Genomic DNA, 24520 nt, shown 5'->3' on the forward strand with positions numbered 1-24520 from the left:
TAAAGCAAAGACCTTATCACTTTTCCGGATTCCAAGTTACAGATACATTCTGTTGCTATATCGCTTAAACGTAAGAATTTGATGCTTTTTGTTTCAGTAATGTAACTTTAATACATATGATTATTGTTTTCTTTACATAACTAAAAACCATTCTATTGTGTGTTCTTTGCAATGTAACAATCTTCGGCCTCTGATATCCGAATGGTTTATTGCGCTAACATTTGTTTCCTTTGTCTTCGTGTCCCTTCTATTTTAACTACATGATATGACCGTGTTTGTTTTATGTGTCTTGTTCTATTTTGTCTACACGATTAGAATTACTTCCTTGCCCCATAATAAACTATTCTGGTGACTGTTTTTAGGATTACTTGTTTGTTTGTTTGATTAAATTAACGTCCTATAAACATACAGGGTCATAGAAGGTGCGAGTATGAAGTGTGTGGTGCGTGTTTTGCGAGATTGCGATATAATCATGTTGTGCCTTTGTTGTTACAAAACTAGAGACATTTAAACCATTTTGTCGATTGTATTGTCAGCAAGCATTTTAATGAATTATTTCTTCTTTAGCAATTTATGAAATGTCTGCCAAACAGAAAGCAGAAGACAACTCACCACTTGCGGAGATGTTACTAATACTAGAGCACTGGCAGATTCAGGAATGGGAGGGGGTTAAACGTATACGTTTGTCTTTGGACAAACAAAAAATCCCGAAAATCCCATGGCCCTGCAACTCTTTCCTTAACACCGTCCGTCTATTCCGTCTTAAACCTACAGAGCTATAAAGGTGTAGATGTGTTTTTGTTTCTGAGTGCTAGTTTCGTTTTACGATCAATATACATTAGTTGAAACCCAGTTATTCTGCGATAGGTTGTGACTGTAAGTGTTTGATAACATAAGCCAATTCCTCTTGATAAGAATATATATATTACTATTTGCGATTTTCATCTTGGACCAAAGATTTTAATAGCCTTATACTTGAAATGAAATAATTGTGTTTTATTTTCTAAGAAAAGTCAGAAGACCTTTATTTTTTCACATTTCATCTAGTTTTCCCTTATATGTCACATTGATATTTGATTCCGTAATCGTATTTAGCATTTAAATATTTGTTTTCGTTCTTGCCATTTTATCTATCTGTAATATGTTTCGTATAATATTACTGTGTTAGTGATAATCTATCATTGATAGCCTAGTAAATATCACATACACTTTGTGTTACATTAAAACCTAATTAAATATTCTGTAATTCAAATCTTTAGGCCTCTAATATAGCATTAAATAACATTAGAAACACAGTAATATAAGTTGCTTTCGTTCCTTCATTTATGAGCTTCATATGCTAAATCAAGGCTCACAAAGATAAAAAAAAGACATCTAATTTTATATAATAAAATTTATTCTTTAATAATCTTCTGTTCAAATTCATCATTGATTTTACATATGATAATTATGTACATGCTACAGGAACGTTCACATATGTTTCAGTTGAATATCCAACTTTACAAACAAGTTGAAATAATAACAGTTACCTAACAATGTATATCTACAGTCGAACATTAAATTAACACTCAACCAGATTATCTCATTATTATATACTGGCATGAGAATTATACTACAGAGTGAATATTTTCTGTGAGAATCTTGTATCAAAATGTCTTCCAATATAACACAATAACAAGCGCATCCCTTCGGACTAATCCCATCATATTACTGTGGTCATATTTCGAAATTTTTTTAGTTTCGCAACCTCTAGATTTATTTATGTTGACAAGAATATGCCATTTGCTCTTGCAGATTAGTACTGTAACGTCATTAGGCCTAGTTTGTAAGCCAAAAACAAAGTTAGTCTTGTTCAAGCAGACTCTTCCTCGACTACGCATACTAAGACATGCAAAATGCGTAGTATGAAGTGTCTGGTTGAATGGGACTATGAAATTACGCTATGAAAAATACATGACGTCACAATTAATACCTAGCCATAAGGGCAGATAACCAAGTAATATGAAAAAAAAGGTAGAAAACCATGTGTGTCATGTTATTGGTATCCATCATTATATTTATATCCATATATATATATACAATGAAAATGTTATCATCTATATACCGTAATTCGCGCGTATCTAATCGGTATTTTCTGCAGTGATGATACTTTCAAAATTAAACGGGGCACTAAAGTGACCGAAAAATGAGATTTGTGATAATGGGAATTTGTAAAACAATTAAGCACATTACTTGTATCCAGAACGCGATAACTTTTTGTGCAAATAAGTTTTATGCCAAAATTGCGATTTGTTTTTTGTAACGCGAAAATAATCGCCTATACATTATTAGAATTACACTCTTGTAATATGCTACAACATCAACAATGTGTACATACCCATCACAACTTGGCACACAAACATAGACCAATATACACAATGGAAGATAATCTCTGGCACCAAATTAGAGAAACATGTTCAGATGGAGGTCAACTATTAAAATGGATATGTTGTAGTATATTTACAACTGCAATTCACTTTTGTAGTTATAATTAAGAATTTATGTCACATAGTTTTTCATATTTCATATTGATAGGAAAAAATGTTTGCAAACTGTTAATCCGCGAAGAGAATTCTCTTCAAATTTGCATAACCTGATGAAATTATTACAAAAAGCGACAATAGGATATAATCTCATTAAACGGAAGTATATCTAAGCCTAATTGACAAAATCAAATTTAAAATGTACCTACCTATCAATAGTTTATTTTTCCAAATCAATACGCAACGTCAACGTCTCTTTTGTGACCTCACAACAACGTCAGGTTTCCTGATGTTTTTCATTGATTTATATATTTACATTCTGAGTGTTTCGTCACTATATGAATCAACCAACTGACGAAAACAAACATTTGCCTATGAAAACACTATGAATGCACTATGAATACAACGATTCTCGTGCATCGATCAGCTGATTTAAAAAAAAAATAACGCCAGTTTCATATCAATAAAAATAGTTCCCAACAATATCTTAATGTATAATCTTTAATGTATTGTTTCTTGATATAGAACCAACTAAAGTTTACTGTAATATGTCAATTAAATCTTATTTTAACAATATTTCTTGTTTATCGTTTGTCATTTGCAAAAAACAGTCGACCGGAAAGCGGAAGCTTGAAAACGCTACGTTGTGGAACGACTTTGTCATGTAGATAGCTTTTGCTATTCATAGCCGCTATGAATATTAGAAAAATACATTCAATCCCTATATGCCACAAAGGATTCGACCAATACGAAGTCAGATTTAATATGAAAATAAAGTTGTTTTTTTAATTGACATTTGTACCGATAAAATAGGAACACTTATGCCATAGATCAGTTGTACTGAAGTGAGAGAATGTGCGACTCTAGCCGTGAAGACAATCTGAAAGGTCACTGAAACTTGGAGCTATATATTCATACAATATTCGAAAGCTTTATGATTTGCTTAAAACAAAAAAAAGTTTTTGTCACCGGTAAACAACTTAAATAATATTTGAGTTATCTTTAAGTACAAACTTCAATACACAACGTCAATTTGATGATCAGCATACTACTGAAAAATACACACAATAATATTCTTGCATTTGATTTTGAATGTCAAGTCAATGTGGAACCCAACAAATAAACACGGTTTCCTCAATATATGGAGATTCCAGATAGGTGGAAGTTTATGATAAGAAAGATGTATAAAAATAGATTAGTAATAGGTGAGAATTACAAAGTTTTATAACTCTGATGTGGATGCAAAATTCGATAACACTGTCATGGATACAAAGTTGGATAACTCTGTTGTGAAAATGTATAGGTTAATGGATTGATATAATCAGCTGCTCGCGGTTGATGTTTGCTTATTGAACTTGTCAAACAAATATTCTTACTTTAGCTTAGGGATAATGTAGGGCTTATCATGCTTGTTTCTTTCCTTTTTCGTTTTTCTTCGTTTCTAATAGTACACTGCTCCAACTTTCAAATATGTCCTACATATAGGGCCTAGGTGGTCAGTTTTGCAAGTGCTATTAAATTGTGTAAACTTTGTTAACTAAAACTTGCATAACTCGAAGACCCTGCTTTGTAAATCTCTAAGTAAATTGTTGGTCCCAAGTTAACGTTTCTACAATATATCTAAATAATCATAACTTTAATAATCGGACAACTTGAAGTGTTACCATGTTACCGCTGACTTCGAGATAACGAAGTTTTCAACTTTAGATCAAGTGAAGTATCATTTGTCAATAATACCTTACACAGATTTTTTTTATTTAACTATCCAACTCATCGTTTTGATAAATGTTAGTCACACGTGGTATTTCTATCCGGCGAAGTTCAGTTTTCAGTAGTTTTAAAGGCGCGTCCTACACTTGTATCACATTCCGTAACAGTCATATGACACTTAATCCAACATTACCGACCTAAACTTGTTACCGTTGTTCCTTAATAACAGTATTCTCTAGATATGTTTAATCCTTGGTGTTGTTGGTAATTCAATCTTACGTCATCGAACTGAACGCTTTAAACTATTCTTGTTTGCGTTGATCCGTATCTGCTCATTATTCAAATGGAGCATAATATCAGCATGCTTTAGATTTGTTTGAACGTTAGAGTTACGCTGGACGTCTCACGTTAACTTTGTTGAGGACTGTTTCCAACATTACTGTTTCTCAGGAGTTTTTCTAATGTAAGATATGTTCAGGTCAGCAACTACTACATGTACTGTCTATACTTCCGGTATTTGTCTGTTCCGCTTCCGCCTGTTGCGTTCTCTGATCATAAAGTGGGTTACAAAAGGTCACGTCCGGTGGAGGGTCACAGGGGCTGTAATACAAAATAGAAAAAAATGTTATTTTTAAACTGACCACTGTTTTTTAAAAACAACATAAATATATTAAATATAAATTAAATATTTATTATAAATATTAATATATATCACAAATAAATGATCAACTTTACATAAATAGGTTAACAAAGGTTAAGCTACAAGTCAGAAGTAGAACTGGGTATAGTAAGGACAGCGTTGCAATGAAATGTTCGACTTTACATAAAAAGTTAATAAAAGACAATCTATTCGGGTAAAGTAATGGCCTAATGTTTTGTATCAAATACTGGTCAAATGAAGGCTATACCATACATCATTGGTAACAAACATACTGCATTGAATAAAGACTCGTGTCTACTGTTAATTTCATCATGATTTATCTACCGCAATTTCAAAAAGGTTTTTTCCAAACAATGACACGAACTCATTCTTTTGATATACAAATGTATCTTCTTCTTCCTCCGTTAAAGTGTCAGAGCTCAAAAGATAGAGTGCAATTGACACACTAAATGAAGGGAATAAGATCCTAGAGACAGGTAAAGCTGTCAACAATGTAGACGGTTGTACATATTATATATATTTATTATTATATCATAAAGGTTAGATGTGCATCGACACCCTAGATATATTAGCTCATACATGTAACTTATCCCGTATTGCCAGTTATTTTCCCTGGGATATTTACACGATTTCGCTTGACAATCACAGTAACACGAAATATCTATTTCGTTAATTTCAACATATTCATGAATACATAAACTCGCGACCAATGGTTCTTACTGACAATCGTGCATCCTAATTGTGTTTTCACAATTATTCTCGATACATTTAAATTCGGACTCGAACTTTCTCACAAAATTTTGCAAAGAAAATTATCTCGCGAAAATGAAATGGTTAACAGTATATACATACCTGGGCTGTGGTAAGTTAATGTCGGAGTCATCATCATGTCCCCTGTCAGCCTGGTCATTAGCATTGCTGTAAAGTACACAAAGGTGGATAAACATTGGAACGAAATGGTTTGGTTTAATTTATGAGGAATAATGTCCTTTAGTTGGTTATTAGTCTTTATAGCCTATTTACAGCCAGGGTCATTTTAGGACGTACCAGGTTAGTTGCTGGAGGAAAACCGAAATAACCAGAGAAAAACTACCAACCAGCGCTCAGTACCTGGCACCTGCTCCACATGGGATTCGAACTTGAGACCCAGAGGTGAAGGGCGTGTGGTAATATGTCGGGACATCTAAACCACTCGGTCACCACTACCCCGGCTTATCGTCCTAATAACAACATCCTTGATATTTCAGATTTACCATCACAGTCGTTATATACACCCCTGGAATATGTCATAGCATAACTAAAGGCTCTGTGTGACAAAATATGAGACAGATAGTTTGGTGCTATAGTAAACATGGAGTTGGACATCGCTCTCTGTTAATGTTTAAAGGATGTCTCAAGTAGGCTCGTGATTGATTTGTCTTTTTCTCCTAAAACGCCTTCAGTTTTGCTATGACATTTTCCAGGGGTGGATATAACGAGAATGGTAGTAACCCCTAGAATATCAAGGGTGTATTAACAGCTAAGGTCATTTTAGACGGCCTTCCGTGTGTGTGAATGGCTGTAGACTTTGGTAGGCTGCGCTATATTCGTATTGCGTCTCTTTGGAATAATAGGAACAGAATTAAATTGACGTTAAAATTTAAGGCAACATATTAAGCAAACTGCGGCTAGCGAGTGCATGACCAATGTAAACTTTTTTCCCGTTTACAACAAATGTCCAAATGTTTAGGGTACACCAGACACATTTACATAGTTTAAGCAATTCTAACAGTAAACACCACTGAAGAATGCGGTAGTTATCAGGTCTGCTGCTCAGGGGAGATCGCTGTGTCCTATCTTTTCGGATGATTACATAATTTGCAAATAAATAATTTGCTGCACTCTGTCAATACGCCATGGCCAGACAGAGCCGAAGGCCTTCGGTAGAGTACATCGTCATATAAATGGTTATACTTAGAAAATATATAACTGTTGTTTTATAGTATTGATATTAACCAATAACTCCGATAACCAGGGGTTATAATTTGAACGCAAATTAAATGCAATTAAACGCCATAAGCAGTAATAACTTCCGTCAACAAAATAATCGAGAATATATTTGAATGCTTATCATTTCCACAGGCAGACAACAGTGAGTTGAGTAGGTACATACAGGTGATGATTTTACAGTAAATGTTAAAAAAAATCTCCAGATGATATTTCCGCCTTTGGGATCACTCCGACTATTCTTATTTGAATTTTTATAAAATTTAGTGCATGTGAAAACATCATGCGGTGATCCGTTCGTTAAGGACTCGTCAGTGATGTTATGGACACAGAAATCTCCATCCCCCAAAAAGGACTCTACAGTTCATGATTATTTATATGAAGGGACGACTACACAAGCAAAATACATTCATGTAAATTTTACCAGAAAATGTCTTGACCTGAAGCATTTACCGGAGAATGTCATGGAAATGGTGCCCATTCCACATACAAGTAAAGAAAGCTTCATGCGAATTAATGTCAAAAGTTAATGTGCTATTCAAGTGCGAAATTCATGTTAATTTCACACCAAACATTTTATCCTGAAATGACCGGGTTTTTTTTGCAGTTTTCATGTAAAATTGACTTGAAAATATTCCTATGAAATTGACCGGAATTCATATGAAGACCTTTTTGTGGAATATTTTATTGCTCTTTTATAGATATTTTCTATTCGGAACTCACTTGTCTTTATCGTAGAGTGATACGCTTTCCTCTGTAAACGGGAAATTCGTCACATTTCTTCTTTTAGGAATTCTTTTCCTGTCAAAAGAGGTAAGGCATTCAACATTTCAGTGCTGTTAAAAACTGGAAATCTGCAGCAAGGTTTAGTAATCTGGACAAAATTGTAATTAGAAAAATGCGATATATGGACTGTTTTCTCAACGGAAAACATGTTTAGATAATGTTACCTAGGCAAAAATGAAAATGGATATAATTTAGAGTAGATATACTTGCTTAAGAAAAACAGGCGATTTGTATAGAGTGTAAGAATTCTCGTTATTTCTCGAATAGTTTTTGTAAAAAAACGAAGGAAAAATAAGTAAAAATACTGTACAGCCGATAACTTACGCGAGACAATAAAATTGGTTTCAATTAAAGAAAAGTAATTCGTGATCAGGCTTTCAGTGTATATATTCCTTGATATTTCACGGATCAAATTTTCGTGCAGTCGAAACCGATAACCTATTTCCTACGATGCTATAAGATAAATGACGTTGAGAAATTAATATGACTGGCATAATTAGACGGTAAATTAATATGAAAGTCATCGATTAAGAAAGATTGACAACATTTTCATTAAATATTTCCCAACTTCTGCCATACAATAAAATAAAACCAAGCCATAGTTTGATTTCGCAAAATATTTCAAATACTTTTCATTGAAAGTAAGGCGGTATGCAAAACAACATATTGAGATAATCCCTTGATTTATTTACAACTCTGAGGACGGTATTCAAGTGGTTTTCATCTTCAGTTATCCTTAAATTCCGAGTATATTATCGTGTGCTACATTTGACGATATTCGATGCCATGTAAGATGGCGTATACCTGCTACCAATCGGCCCGTGACCTGATGTATGACGAAAATTGACTTAAACTGCCACTGTAGTCCGACTGTTAAACCGATAATACCTTTAGTCTGGCGCGTGGTTCGCACGTGTCGGAGTCTCGATCGAACACGCACGAAAACAAATGTCAATTAAACTAGATATTGGTATCCTTAGAGATTTCAAGAAGCATGGATACAAAGCCAGCTTACGTTTCCCGGCATGCCATATAAGTAAACAAACCCGACAAATGTAAAAGTGGAATTATGGAAGTGTTTGCGTTAAAATTACATGTATTTCTAATTGACTGAAGTGTGGAACACGGAAATAGTTTTTACTTTTTTTTCACGGTTGAATGGATGAAACAGACTTAACATCATTCTTTTATTTTTGTTTCTGAAAACAGCTTGTAACGATACATTCGTTTTAGTAAATAATCACGTTTCTAATATTTGAATTTTATTGTAATACAATGTAATGCAATTACGATGTAATATATTTTTTGCCTGTGACTATATAGGGTTATACAGTACATTTTTTTCCAGCGACGGGAAGTGTTTTCGTTAGTTGTGCACTGTCCGGTGATAAGACTTTCGTTAGCTGATGTAAAGTTTGGAAGCCATATAAATATTTGACGGGTAAAACAATAAAAACGAACGAGAATGACCATTATAACGGCACGAGTCGTCGTACTAAGATCCCAGTTTCTAAAGGCGTTAGAGATTCGTGCCTCTGACACGCCACGTGCGGCCATTCCACATAAAACCACATTATAAGTCACACTACATACCATAAACACGCGCCTTGAACGTGCATGTTTCAGATCAATTACCGTCTAATTATGACATTTCATGATATTGTCTTCCATGTGGCTATTTGTTAGAAACAAAATGTTTGCTGTATACGATTTAATGGCGGGATAGTTCCATCAGCTGTGTTCATCCCATGGTAATCGTTGTTCTTATCGCCTCCCGTATCATGGTCAAAGAGCTGGCGTAGACGTCCCAACGCGGAACAACATAAGATATCGATCGCCTTCTTACTTACTCTCGAGCGCAAATATGTTACACGTAAATTTACGTCTGTATCGTTCATTGTGTGCTGTCCGTTACGATTGTGATGGATAACAGTTTCACGTATGCACGTGCTTATGTTTTCATCGTCTATAAATAGAATATTCAATTTATTTCATTCAAATTATGAAACTCAGTCTTGATAAACTTATATAAACCGCGCATATTTGCCCGGACGAGAGCCTTCACAAAATGTTTTGCCGTAACAGGCGTTCGAATAACTAGAAAAGGTCGATTAGTTGACCCTTACTTTTCTTTTCCGAATGGATAATGGTTACATTTCAGCTTTGTGGATAGCATGTGTTTAATTATTGGGCCACCTGAAAACCCTAAACATATCAGCCTTAGTTTTAGTTATACTATTTATGTAATATTGTCTAAACAAGAACAAAAATGGTTGTTATACAAAACAAAATACAGCTAAACCTCGTTAGCTCAAAATCACATTATTCGACGATCTTGTTTAATTCGAAATATTTTGCTAGTCCTGTGTCGTCAACTAACACGAATACTCGGATAACCAAGGTTCCGACGACTTCGAGTAAACGAGGTTGAACTGTACAGGTACAGGCTTACAATATGCTTGAAATCATAGACATCATTCAAACTTGACCAATTACCTGTAATGTCTGCAGACGACAATTAAAATGACAAGTAAAGTCATGAAGAGGACGAAGAATATGATGACGAGAATAAGGATAACGTGACGTAAATCAGGCTCTATCGTCACAACTTCCGGGATTTCATGTGTGACGTCATAGTCATCATTTCTTTCTCCTACAATCATATCAAAATCACGTTTAGAGGATGTAATTCAATCCTGGCAAAGCGAAAGCAGCTTATAAATTAGACAATCGTGTGATTTACGATTACTTATTCACAACACATTATTAGATTCACAGCTGAATTCACATATCTGACAAATAGTTTTGATAAAGTAAGCTGTGCACGCAACTGGGAGTTGGGTTATGTAACGAATTACATGCAGATTCATCCTAACTCAATTTAGGCATTTCAAATGTGTAATGAATCGCTCTTGGGAATGTGATAAATTGTCAAAGCAGCCAGAATTGATGTACAGTTAAATACATTGAACATTGTGATATCATATTGGTATGAATGCATTGCATAACGTCTCCCATGTACAAGTATATAAATGGTATTTTAAATACAATATAATTATCTTAAGCAAGTTACAATCAATCGAAAAACACTATTCCTTTTAATACTTTTAATACATTTTTTAAAAGCAGACTTCTATCTTGCAGACAAAAAACTTACCCGCCTCTGTTGTGACCATCAGTGCTTCCTCCACTGGCTTTTCTGAGGGGACTTGGTGCCGTCGCGGTTCAATAAACATGGCTGCCAAACCAAGCGTGATAACTGTTTTATTATTTTCTGACACAGATGAGGATGGGGTTGTGTTGTAAGACACGTTGTTGTGACCAGTGCTTTCCTGGTTAGAGTCTACTGAGGCACTTGTTTCTTGGGAGGAGGGATATGAGGTAGTTTGATCAATGTGTGATGGGATGGAAGAGGCGGGCGTAGGGATATCAATAAATCTATACACGGCGTGGAAGCCCTTTCTTTGAACTCTGTCGTCCGTGTGGAATGTGATGAACAACACATCTTTTGATGACGTCACTGTTTTTTTGTTACGACGTCCACAATAAATCCCCAATGTGGGGGAAGCGTCTGAATCGCCGTCAAACACCTCTATGAGGTCGTATGCTAACCGGCAAGGTCCATTTATATGTCTCTCCAAGTCCATAGAGAGAAAGTTGAGGTATATTTTGGCCCCCTTGGGTGCCATGATCTTCCACTGACACGATGTGGAAGGGGCGTAGTTGTTTGGCCAGTTTGGCGAGGAAATCATTCCATTATCCTCAGTTAGGGTTCCTCCACACGGCCAATCTGTAAGACATATAAAATGTAGCAATTCATATTTCAATAAATATCACTGGGTACTTCTCGTCATGGTTTGGAGCTTTCAAATAATTTCATGCGAAAAGAAACTTAGATAGACGATTTAAAGTTATATGTGCCGTACTTTTCACACTCACGAATCAAGATAAGCTTTTAATATGTTATTCATCACCAAAAGTTACTAACATTTTGAAAATTACAGTACTTTCAATGCATTAGTTTTTATTTTACAAATACAAATAAAAGCAGAAAATGACTTTTTTTTGCAGTACAGCCAAAAATTATTATATTTACATCTATAGTGAGCAAAATGAGGACCTAAGGTCAGACAATGAAGCCAAATTGTGGTCTACAATTTAATTTCACATTTTTACAGTGTTATTATTAATTGTAAGGTGATTTCGTCAGGAAAGGTTCCATCTAAATATGTATAAGGCATAAAAACACCACTTTAACATTACAAAATGTCTGTGTTTTAACTAACGGTTATAAGGCATCTGAAGCCATTTGAATGATTTTCACGGCTTAATTCACCAAACCTTATGGTTTTCAATACATTAATGAAAAAAATTAACATGCCACATTTTTTCGCGCCGTTATGGCACATATAACTTTAATTATTACAATATTATATGGAACATATTTTGTTCTTCCTACACTACGAAATAGAAAGCATATCATAACATTTTCAGGTAAATTTTAAATTGCTCCAAACTCAACAAATGTTTTCATGCAATCACATTTAGCGTATACTTCGTGACAAAAAGAGTTGGCGAACAAATAATTGCTGCCATTTGTTTTCAAACACAGGTACAGCAACACTTGGTATACACATGCATCGCGATATTAATAGCAATGTCACCGCAAAAATAAGACGGTTTATTCAAGATTGAATAAAAGTCAACCCACCTGTATGGAAGAACGCTCGGAAGCCCGTGGCGTCCTGGAATGCGTTAGAAATAAACGTCACATTTAATGTGTTTGACATGCTGACGTAGGAGCTATACTCCGGTTCACTGCACATGACCTTTTGTCGAAGGTCATCATCGACAATATCAGTTATCACCAGTTTATCGTCTGCTTCCTCACATTGGTCACTGTCATGGCGACCAAGGTCAAAATGGGAGAATTCTAATTTTATAATCTGAAAGAAAATATTTTATTAAAGTATAGACTATTTAAAAAAATTTTCCGTTATATTTTCAAAACCAAATATTTTCAGAACAAAATGATCAATGAGCTGTATCATGTATCTTTGTCTTATGTGTTTTGAAGAAGAAAACTGCATTTCTCTAACACATTTGTATTTATTTTTCATTTTACAGTCATAAAGAACTTTAATATCCTCAATAAAACAGTATTTTAGCTCTTTAAGGAATCTTATGTCGTAGAAATAGTTGGATGATGGTTAGTTATGTTAATTCTCTTATTGACAGTGTGAAGTGCAAGTGTGACTGTGGTATGCTTGTGGTGTGTTATATTCTAATAATGAACATTTTATTCCATAGACTCCTCTAGATTTCTTGATAGGTAAAATGGTGGACTTACTCGGAATTTTGGAACCGTAATTTGCCAAGAACACTCCATATTGTGGTAGTAGTTCCTTGGCCAGTTAGGGGAGGCGAAGTTTCCCTCTGAGGAGTAAAACACCCCTCCACAATCTGTAGGGGGAACAAGGATTAACGAATTTAAAAACCTGTATGTATATATGATTGTCTGCAAAGTTCTGGCATCTATATTAACCATTCGTGTCTTCTCAAGATATTTTACTGTATGTGAATTTGCTCACTGTAGCGGTCTTTAATGATAAAATGTTAAAACCTAAATGGACAAAACATTCTAATCCTGATGATTTTATTCATTAGATAGAACTGCGATCCGTGGCATATTTGTATGTTTGGAGAAATATTTCGTCATTGAGATAATAATTCGAAGGGAAACGTTGTGTACGCGCTTTGATAAAGCTCAAACAGAATATGTTTATACCTAAAAACGGTTTCATTTCGAAGTGATGGACTTGTGCAAACCCGTGACTGATCAATCCACCAACGTCACTTCCGGTTTTTGTACCGAGTAAGCATGTTCCATCCTGAATCTTGATAAAAACAAAAATAAAAATAAGCATTATCTTATAAAATACTTCAATATATAAACCTTATTTGTCTTATTATTCACAAAAACTATTTATAACATTTTCTACAGTAAATAAGAATCCATAAAATTAGTGCGTATTTTTGGATTTGTAAACAGTATGTGTTATGTTTAAGTGTAATTTAAATGCATAATACATGTATCTGTAACAGGAAAATAGACATTCGAGGTGCAGTAGTGCCCGTCTCAAAATTTCAGACAACACGATGGTATTTTAAGATAAATCAAATAGATTGATTTTAATCTGCTTCTTCAATACAGCAACCATAACAATGCATTATAAACAGTAACCAACTTAATCGTACGTGACTTGAGCTGTAGAAGAAGGAACAGACACAAATGCGATATAGTATCCGATAGCAGACAGACAGACTTATCCCTCACGTAATCTCACCTGATAGTCAAAGGAACGACACACAAAGTCGCTTTCCTGTAAACATTTCCGAGCACAGTTGTTTGGCGTTACTCGCTTAAATGTTTTTTCGTTGTTGCCTAGTACGGCTGAGTACGGGGTAGGGTAGAACATCTCAAGGTATTCTTCTGTCAAGTATAAAATAATACATACAGTATATAATGTCTAAATAATTCCTCTGTCAAGAATAAAATAATACATACAGTATATAGTATCTAAATAATTCCTCTGTCAAGTATAAAACAAGCAAATTTGTGAGATTTCCATCCCCCGCTTTCAGGACATATTGTAGGTAAACATTATTGAGGTTAGGTTTAACCTTGGTTGAAACATGAAAAAATAAACTGAAGTCTTATTCGGAAGTAAGATGTGTAAAATAATGTTCGCTGAAAGTGACTATTAAACTTGGCTGTGCTCTTAAGGCATTTAACTTCGATACTAACTTTTAAGAAAATCGGTTTACATTTGTTACAATTATTGCACAGGGAATGGCAGAAAATGACGTTTTTAGTACATCAAAGGGCCATAACTCCACTACATAATGTCGGCCAAAAGTGGCAATCGAACTTGGCCAAGCCCTTAAGGCATTTGACCTTGTTACCAAGTTTTAAGAAAATCGTTTAATGTTTATTAGAGTTATTGCAGGAAAAAGGCAGAATATGACTTGTTTATTAAATCAAAGGACCATAACTCTGCTTAATAAGGTCCGCCGCAAGTGCCAATTGAACTTGGCCGAACCCTTAAGACATTTACCTTTGTTAGCAAGTTTGAAGAAAATCGGTTTATATTTATTACAGTTGTTGTAAGGAAGTAGCAGAAAATGACTTTTTTATTAAATGAAAGAGCCATAATCCTGATACTGAAGATCTGCCAAAAGTGGCGATCAAACTCGGCTAAGTCCTTAAGGTATTTGATTTTAGTACCAAGTTTGAACAATATTAGTTTTAACATTTGTTAGTTATTACGCAGGAACTGCAGAAAAATGACATATGTAGTAAATTAAAGGGCCATAACTCTGATAAATAACATTCGCTGAAAGAGTTGATCAAACCTGGCCAGGCACTTAAGGCATTCAACCTTTTTACCAAGTTTGAAGAAAATCGGTTAATATTTTTTACAGTTATTGTACGGAAGTGGCAGAAACAAACTTTTTTATTTAAGCGAAGGGCCACAACTCCGCTAAATAAGGTCCGTTGAAAGTCGCAATCGAACTTGGCCGAGTCCTTAAGGCATTTAACCTTGTTACTAAGTTTGAAGAAAATCGGTTTACTTTTGTTACTCTTACTGCACGGAAATGGCAGAAAATGACGTTTTTAGTAATTCAAAATGCCATAACTCCGCTAAATAAGGTCCATCGACAGTCGCGATCGAACTTGGCCGAGCCCTTAAGGCATTTAAATTTGTCAACAAGTTTGAAGAAAATCGGTTTACTTTTTTTACGGTTATTGCACAGAAACGAAGTGTTACAGACAGACGAACAGACAGACAGACAGACGGACAAACCCGAATCAATGTCCCCCGTTTCGGAGAAAGCGGGGGATAATAATACATACAGAATATACTACATCTAAATAATTCCTCTGTCAAGTATAAAATAATACATACAGAACATACTACATCTAAATAATTCCTCTGTCAAATATGAAATAATACATACATACAATATAGTGTATCTAAATAATTCATCTGTCAAATATATAATAATACATTCGATACATAGCATATCTAAATAATTCCTCTGTCAAATATGAAATAATACATACATACAATATAGTGTATCTAAATAATTCATCTGTCAAATATATAATAATACATTCGATACATAGCATATCTAAATAATTCCTCTGTCAAATATAAAATAATACATACATACAGTATATAGTGTATCTAAATAATTCATCTGTCAAATATATAATAATACATTCGATACATAGCATATCTAAATAATTCCTCTGTCAAATATAAAACAAGAGGCCCATGGGCCTTAGCGGTCACCTGAGTTCAGACACAGAATGAAACAAAGACATGCATATAAACACTATAAATATATATTGGCCCATCAGGCCCTTGAAGTCAGTCAGTGATTTTATAAATTTTTAATCTATGAAGATTATTTGGTTCCATCAAATCTGTGAATTCAGGAGAAAGATTTTTGAAATGTTATCCATTTTGACCCCTTTTGGCCCCAACCCTCTCGCCCCTGGGAGTCGGCCAGGACCAATATGGATATGATGTTAAATGCTATCTCAGGCTAATAATTCTAACCCAGATTGACTAATTTCCTATGAAAACTAAGCAAATAATGTTCCTAAATGTGTTTTCCTATATAAACTATAGTAAATTTGACCCCCTCCCTAGGGGAAAATCTGAGATCCCAGGGCCATGAAATTCACAATTTTTGTAAAGGGCCTTAAGACCTTCCAATCTATCAAGAGTATCTGGTTCCATCAAATCTGTGAATTAAAAAAGAAGATTTTTGAAATTACCATTTTGACCCCTTTTGGCTCCGCCCCTCTGGCCCCTGGGGGTCGGCCATGACCAATATGGATATGATGTTAAAATGCTATTTCAGGCTAATAATTCTAACCCAGTTTGACTAATTTCCTATGAAAAATAGGCAAATAATGTTCATAAATGTGTTTTTCCTATATAAACTAAAGTAAACTTGACCCCCTCCCCAGGGGGAAACATGAGACCCCAGGGTCATATTATTCACAATTTTTGTAAAGGACTTTAAGACCTTTCCATCTATGCAGAGTATTTGATTCTACCAGTTCCAGAATTTCAGAAGAAGATTTTTGAAGTTTTAGCCTATTTGACCGGTTTTGGGACCGCCCCTAAGGCCCCTGGGGATCAGTCATGGAAAATTTGGTAATAAAATTCAATGGCCATCACATAGGGATAATTCTGACTACAATTGACTAATTTCCTATTATAATGACTAAATAATGCTCAAAAATGTGTTTTCCATATATAAACTTATATATAGTAAACTTAACCCCCTCCCTAGGGGGAAACCTGAGACCCAAGGGTCATATAATTCACAATTTTCATAAAACACCTTAAGACCTGTCCATCTATGAAGAGTATTTGATTCTACCATTTCCAGTATTTAAGAAGAAGATTTTTAAAGTTTTAGCCTATTTGCCCCTTTTGGCCCCGCCCCTCTGCCCCGAGGGGGTTGACCAGGACCAATATAGATATGATATTAAAATGTTATCTCATGCTTATAATTCTAAACAAGTTTGACTCATTTCGTATTAAAAATTGAGCAAAAAATGCTCATAAATGTGTTTTCACTATATAAACTATAGTAAACTTGACCCCCTCCCCAGGGGGAAACGTGAGACCCCAGGGTCATATAATTCACAATTTTGGTAAAGGACCTCAAGACCTTTCCATCTATGAAGAGTATGTGATTCTACCATTTCCAGAATTTCAGAAAAAGATTTTTGAAGATATAGCCTATTTGACCCCTTTTGACCCCGCCCCTAAGGCCCCTGGGGGTCAGTCATGGAAAATTGGTTAATAGGATTCAATGGCAATCTCATACTGATAATTCTGACAATATTTGACTCATTTCCTATTACAAATGATCAAATAATACTCAAAAATGTGTTTTCTCTATATAAACTATAGTAAACTTAACCCCCTCCCCAGGGGGCAACCTGAGACCCCAGGGTCATATAATTCACAATTTTTGTAAAGGACCTTATGACCTTTCTATCTATGAAGAGTATTTAATTCCTTCATATCTGTGAGTGGAGAAGAAGATTTTTGAAATTTTAGTCAATTTTACCCCTTTTGGCCCCTCCCATAGCTCCCTGGGGGGTGGGGACCATATAATTCACAATTTTGATTGGCCTTATGCCTTAGAAGGTTTGTGCAAAATTTCATTGAAATTGCTTCGGCAGTTTTGGAGAAGAAGTCGAAAATGTAAATTGTTTACGGACATACGACGCACGACGGACGACGGACGACGCACGACGGACGACGGACGACGACGGACAAAAGGCGATTAGAATAGGTCACTTGAGACTTCGTCTCAGGTGACCTAATAATACATACATACAGTACATAGCATATCTTAATACTCTTATATCAAATACAAAATCATAAATACATAAGGTGCATAATTTCATAATGCTCTCTATCAAATACAATCAATCTTTTAGGCATAACATGGTATTTTTTTGAAAGAGGGGACATCTTTACACTTAGTAACTAGAGTTTATTTAGCGTGCGGTTAGCTGTAAGGAGTAATTGGATAATGACGGTAAATTGATCCCTGCCACAGAAGAGGTGAAACTCGAGACATTTGACTCCGTATCATGTTTTACGTTAAACAGATATAAACCTTATGTACGAGCGTATCTATCATTTCACATGTTGATGGAATCGTCCATTTTCATATTAAGTGTAAAGTTTCGAACATTGTCGATATATGTGTTAAACAAGGTTGTTAAATCTAACACATGTTCGTTATAAGATGATATCTTCAGTAGACGATATGTGACTAAAATACTCACACCAAAAGCCGAATATTATTATTTAAAGATGCTCCACCGCCGACAAATGGTATTTTTTCACTATCAAAAACAGGAGCAGACGATTTAGTATTTTTTTCAGTTACAAAAGTTACTTACTTTACACTATTACCACCATTGAAAAGTATGAGCTTCTAATTTTACTTAAAGTTAAATATACGAAAAATAATTAATTGCATCCCGAAAAAATTCCGTGGCACTATATCTTATATGGAATGAAGTAATGATTGCGCATGCACCAAAGGCGAAATAAATTATTTTATGTTATTTTTTGTGTTAATTAGGCATATATATACACGATTAAACACCAATTATTGTTCAAATAATGAATATCATTTATGCTCTGTCGGCGGTGGAGCATCTTTAAAGTGTGGAAATTAGAACATTGTCGATATATCTGTTGAATATAGTCTGACATAATTTTGTTAAAAGAATGTATCTTCATTCGCTATTAGAGCTTCAAAAGCTTGACGTTTTTATGATGAAATTCGAGGTCGGTCGCTTGCTAGTGGCTATGATACAGTTACATGTAAAGTAAACACATGATACAAGCAATATTTAAAGATGCTCCACCGCCGACAGAGCATAAATGATATTCATTATTTGAACAATAATTGGTGTTTAATCGTGTATATATATGCCTAATTAACACAAAAAATAACATAAAATAATTTATTTCGCCTTTGGTGCATGCGCAATCATTACTTCATTCCATATAAGATATAGTGCCACGGAATTTTTTCGGGATGCAATTAATTATTTTTCGTATATTTAACTTTAAGTAAAATTAGAAGCTCATACTTTTCAATGGTGGTAATAGTGTAAAGTAAGTAACTTTTGTAACTGAAAAAAATACTAAATCGTCTGCTCCTGTTTTTGATAGTGAAAAAATACCATTTGTCGGCGGTGGAGCATCTTTAACAAAAATATGTGACAAGGGTTTTCATGCAATCGTATTTAGATTTTATGTTATAATACAAAACCATTTCGTCTCGTTCAAGATATCATTTATTTCCATTTGTAAAAATATTCATAATTATAATGACAAATTATCAATATATTTTTATTCTAAACATCATCAATTACATAAATACGCTATTGTCTGTTGAGTAATTTATTTGCAGAATCTCAAGTTAGAACATCAATAAAGTCAAGTGGTCTTTATACACAGGTCAAATTGCGATGAAATTGAACATTCGGGGACCCTGAGAAAGTTGTCTTGATAAGCAGGTGGTCTTTATTCATATGTGATCACTAAGGCAGGCTTGACTCCAATAGTTTTCTTCTTTGAAATCATTTTGTTATTTTAAATATGATATATGAAGAATGTCTGGGAATGATAATTCGCTGTCACGCCATGTGGTCTGAAGTCTGAAGGTTTGATTGGCTTAAGGTCCTAGTAACAGCCAGGGTAATATATGGACATACTTGGCTATGGAGTTGAAGGACATGCTATCCTTCATGAGATTTGAACTAGGGGCCCAGAGGGTGGAGGGCTTGTTGCAATATGTCGGGACATCTTAATCACTCGGTCATCCTTTATTGGAAGATTTAATTAGTATAATATTAGTAATTGGTATATACATGCAGTATTAAGATATATTAAGACTGTATACAGACTGCTAATTGGAAGCCGTCGCTTCTAAAACACTCAGTTGTTTATGACCCTTACGTTTTATTTCCAATTGTTTACCTTAATCCTCCTCATTTTTTTAACAGTTTATCCATATTGACCTGGTAAGATAGACAATTCTTTGCTGGGAAAAATATTTATGATTTCAATTCCCAGCACTATCAAACCACCATGAAATGTATTTCCCCAAAATTTCCTTTCGAACAAAAAGATCGATATCGAGAGGGTTTGATAAGAAATTGTATTACCATGAAATTTCATCTACATGTATAAAACGGATCTCTCTTAAGATCAAACTCATTTGCTTATCGCGAGAAAAAGTCTCAAGTTGCCTTAATTTCACATTTCACTTCACACATGTCTTCGTAATCAATTTCCTCATCACTTTCGTCCGTTTGACAGTGTATAGCAAAATTACGACCGTAAATCATAAAAACGGAACGAATATATGAAGTAATAAAACAGTATAGAACGAACGGGAAGACTCCTTGATATTGAAATCGTAATTGCAGTAAAACATTTTAGAATGCATTAAGTTTCGCAGCAAATTATATCGACGTTCCGAGCGACCCTTTGTTTTTAATAGAGATGAAAGAAGATGAATTGATAATGTCGATGATTTTTTTCCGTTATTATGGTTACCCTATTACTTTCAATGTTATAATAGATACGTATCTAAATTATGCTGGGCGCCATGCACAGTATGCTGTGTAATGTTTTGCCATTTTACAGCGACATTTTCAATCAGTTTTCAAATTTATTAGATTGATGAAATACCAAATGCACTTTTTCTAAAAAGGGTTAAAAACAATTGAATGCTCTTTTCAATAGCATTTTATACTTGCAGTAATTTTATTTTTATCGACTGTTATCGATAGGAAACAATTTGCTAGTTTTATTATCAACCACACAACGGATGGTGTTTTTGACGTTCACACTTTTGTGAACTGGCGATAACGATCGAAAAGTATCGCCCCTTCCTTTCCTGAATTCTAAACACTCCTACAACATTAAACTCACAACAATTGCCGGCCTTGTAAAATTTAAACTATGATTTTAACAAAGCTCTCATCATATCAAGATCATACATAATATCCCGTTCACGAATGACGAAGCACAATGTTTTAAGTCTTTTTTCATAAAAACACGAACATTTTAACACAGGTTTGCGGAAACAATCAAAGCTCTCTAAAGCTGCCTTCATAACACAACTGTGCCACATTTTCAATTCATATTGTAAATAAATTCTCCGTGCTGATTTCAGATTAAACAGACGAAACGTTACCACGTCTAGTTCTTTTGTTGCCTCGTATGGAGGACGAATTATCGGACGGAATCTACGAGGCCTACGGTGTGTATGATGATCCCTGCCTGTAGGTGGTAGATTCAGAAGCTTTACGACGACAAATTACAATAAAAAACAAAGAAGGGAACATCAAACATGAAGTTAAGGCTTTATAGTAAGAGCTCATGAATTTTAACAAATATCATCAATTTGTAGCGATAAAATTATTTTTAGTCTCTAATTTATATTCCGATCGTTGTAGATAAACTTCATAAACAAACCTCCAACGATGATTTAGCAAAACAGAAATTTCTCTTTGTGAAATATTTGAACAGGTTTTATAACAGTTTTTTGTTAGGTTGCTTTTTTTATCTTTTTATGGATAGATGGAACGTGTTTCAAATAGATCATTAAAGACCCATTATATTTATTTGCTTGGATATCAGGAATGGACACTAAAATGCCGACGGAACTGTTTTTATGCCTATTAGCGATAAAATTATTAATGTTTGATGTAAGATATGGATGAAGAGTAAAAACACTCTCGTTTCTCGTATTTTCCCTTTTTAACCCCCTTATCCTTTGTGGAAATTAGTAATTTTTATAGAATTTATAAAATTCGAGGACATTAAACTGAAGATGTTTCTATTTATCTGGTACGTATGCATGTTATATTTATATTATACGTTGTACGTAACTGTCGAGAAGAATAAATAGTTTCGCTTAGTATTTAGTTAATTTTGGCACCTATGTAAATCGCTTTATATTCACGTACACACTATTTCGTGCCATCGTTATTTTCCACATATTTGAGTTCACGATCAAGGACACTTACTGAAGATCGTGAATTAATATATACCATTTATTACATTTATTCGCAAAAAATTTAAATTCGTGTTTGATTTCTCTTACAAAATTAAGCGAAAATTTGTGTCTCGCTAAAACAAAGTGGTTTTCAGCATAAAATTGTTTCAAACGATATCATACCGTTTAACTGATGAATTTCAGTTTCAAAATAAGTTCAGAAAAAGGAAAAAAATTCTCAATGAAATCAATTGTCAAATCAATTGATGACCATTTGTGGCATGATTTAAAGCTGTCAATCACGAAGAAAATGAAATGTCAGCCACAGTACTGTAATCAAACATATTTTCGCTGAGACTTCATTACGCGTTTTTAGACCTATCGAGTTTGTCACTGTGACTTTATTTCGCGTCTTATATTTTAAAATCTGTACTGTTCTTGTAGTGGAAACGTCTTTGCGACGATTTATTTCCGCGAAATAAGTGGTTTACCGTAGTACGAGATAGATGCAAGTATAGGAGACATCTTGTGTACTTCTGCCTTGATGTAATGAACTCTAGAAAATATTGATGTTAAATCATGGGGTCATCGATCAGAATCAGGAGCTATCTCTGGAGAGCGTCGACATAGCTTGCTCATTTACACACTTAGCTAATTACAACACCACTCTAATCAGGGCCGACATATTTCTTCATACTGTACAATGAGACTGGTCGTAGAAATCCTGACTACAACGCGAACGCTTTATTGAATACTGACAATCGCAATGGACCGGTGGTGTTAAATCTAAGAGTCCTTAAGCCATATATTTCATTAATGACAAAATCAATTACTTATAGTAACATATGTATTGAAACATAACTTAGATGATAAAGTTGAAATTCATTTTGAATTTATTCTCGAAGGGCATGACGCCCTAAGGTATCCACTATACAACAACTTTTTAGTCGTGGTGGCGCTGTTTCGCTAGGCTTATCTAAAGCGATCAGAATAGAAGTTAAAGGGACCACAATTATTCCATAGCTACAAATTGATATAATACTATACGGACTAAAATTGTGTTTCATATTCTTTTCTTTGCTTTTATTTTTTTTTTAATTTCTGTTGCGAATTGTTTTGTTTCACACGAACCATATTACTGACCAAAACCAAGGCACCACAGCCACAATAAAACGAATAACGAACGGTTATGACTATATCTTAACATTAGCAATACTTAACTAAAAGTGCATTCCATGTTAAGGTTCCGTACAAACTACCGTCGATAAATAGAACAGAAGAGTTGAATCTTAAAATGTCAAACGCTTATAAGAATTCAACAAACTTTGTCTCAGTATCCACCGTTTTATATTTGATCCCGATCCGATATCAATCAATTATTTTTTCTATCGTCTTATACTTGAGTATGTCGCTTTCGTCTTCAAAGGTTATATTTCCTGTATGCTTTTTAACTTTATCACATTAAGATTGAGTGTGTGAACTTGATCCGCAGTATGTTTATATTAACAGTGACTCGTTATATCGAACGCTTTAACTCGAAGTAATCTATGGGTAGCGACCAAACTTCACACCTAACATTGTTTTTTCTTTTTTTTTTTTTACTTTTACTCAAATACACAAATAACTAAAACTTTACCATGGTTCCGATGTATCAGTAAGAGCCTTAATTCTACACGATGATGTATGTCCTGATGCCGGTAATTTTCGCGACTAGGATTTTTTGATTTCATGGTATAGTGATGTGATCAGGAAGATTTTGCTCACGAAATGATATGTGTGCTATTTTAGTCATATCGGAAATTTTTAATCCGTTAAAAAAATCCCGTTTGAAGCAAAGATTGCGAACATTATCTAAACACGCGAAAATAATCGGTTATTCAGTCATACACATGCAGGTTAGTGAGGTATTTAACTGAGTTCAAACGCTTTCGTGAAAAGAATATATACTTGGCAGCAAATAGCAGCGGAGTAAGGGAATAGGAAGACGGAAGACATGCCCCTGGCTACAGACACACTTCATGTTGAGGTAAGTATGCGATCGAGGTATCTGCCCAATAACAGGCTGTATCGATGCCAGCTGGTAATGACAAGTCCATTCTTAACCTTTGTATCGCACTGCTAGGTTCTCTTTCTTTATTTGCAGATATATCTTGTACAAACGAAGGCCTAAAGACGTTTTCCCTGCACATGAGAAAGCACGCCGTCGGATTCTACACCAAAT

At 34.5% G+C, this 24520-nt stretch overlaps 1 protein-coding gene across 1 annotated transcript in view; it reads right to left on the reverse strand.

Annotated features, from left to right (window-relative positions):
• Positions 1-1378: 1378 nt before the first annotated feature.
• LOC138321514 (uncharacterized) overlaps positions 1379-24520 on the reverse strand; it is a 60564-nt gene continuing 37422 nt past the window's right edge. The window contains exons 5-13 of the mRNA XM_069265251.1: positions 14013-14158; positions 13454-13562; positions 13016-13128; positions 12377-12611; positions 10823-11455; positions 10162-10318; positions 7603-7680; positions 5746-5811; positions 1379-4832 (exon numbers count right to left, since the gene is read on the reverse strand). Coding sequence (XP_069121352.1) covers positions 4712-4832; positions 5746-5811; positions 7603-7680; positions 10162-10318; positions 10823-11455; positions 12377-12611; positions 13016-13128; positions 13454-13562; positions 14013-14158 — 1658 coding nt within the window. The 3' untranslated portion in view covers positions 1379-4711. The remainder of the gene's footprint in view (positions 4833-5745; positions 5812-7602; positions 7681-10161; positions 10319-10822; positions 11456-12376; positions 12612-13015; positions 13129-13453; positions 13563-14012; positions 14159-24520) is intronic.

Source organism: Argopecten irradians, chromosome 4 (assembly GCF_041381155.1).
Source record: "Argopecten irradians isolate NY chromosome 4, Ai_NY, whole genome shotgun sequence".
NCBI lineage: Eukaryota > Metazoa > Mollusca > Bivalvia > Pectinida > Pectinidae > Argopecten > Argopecten irradians.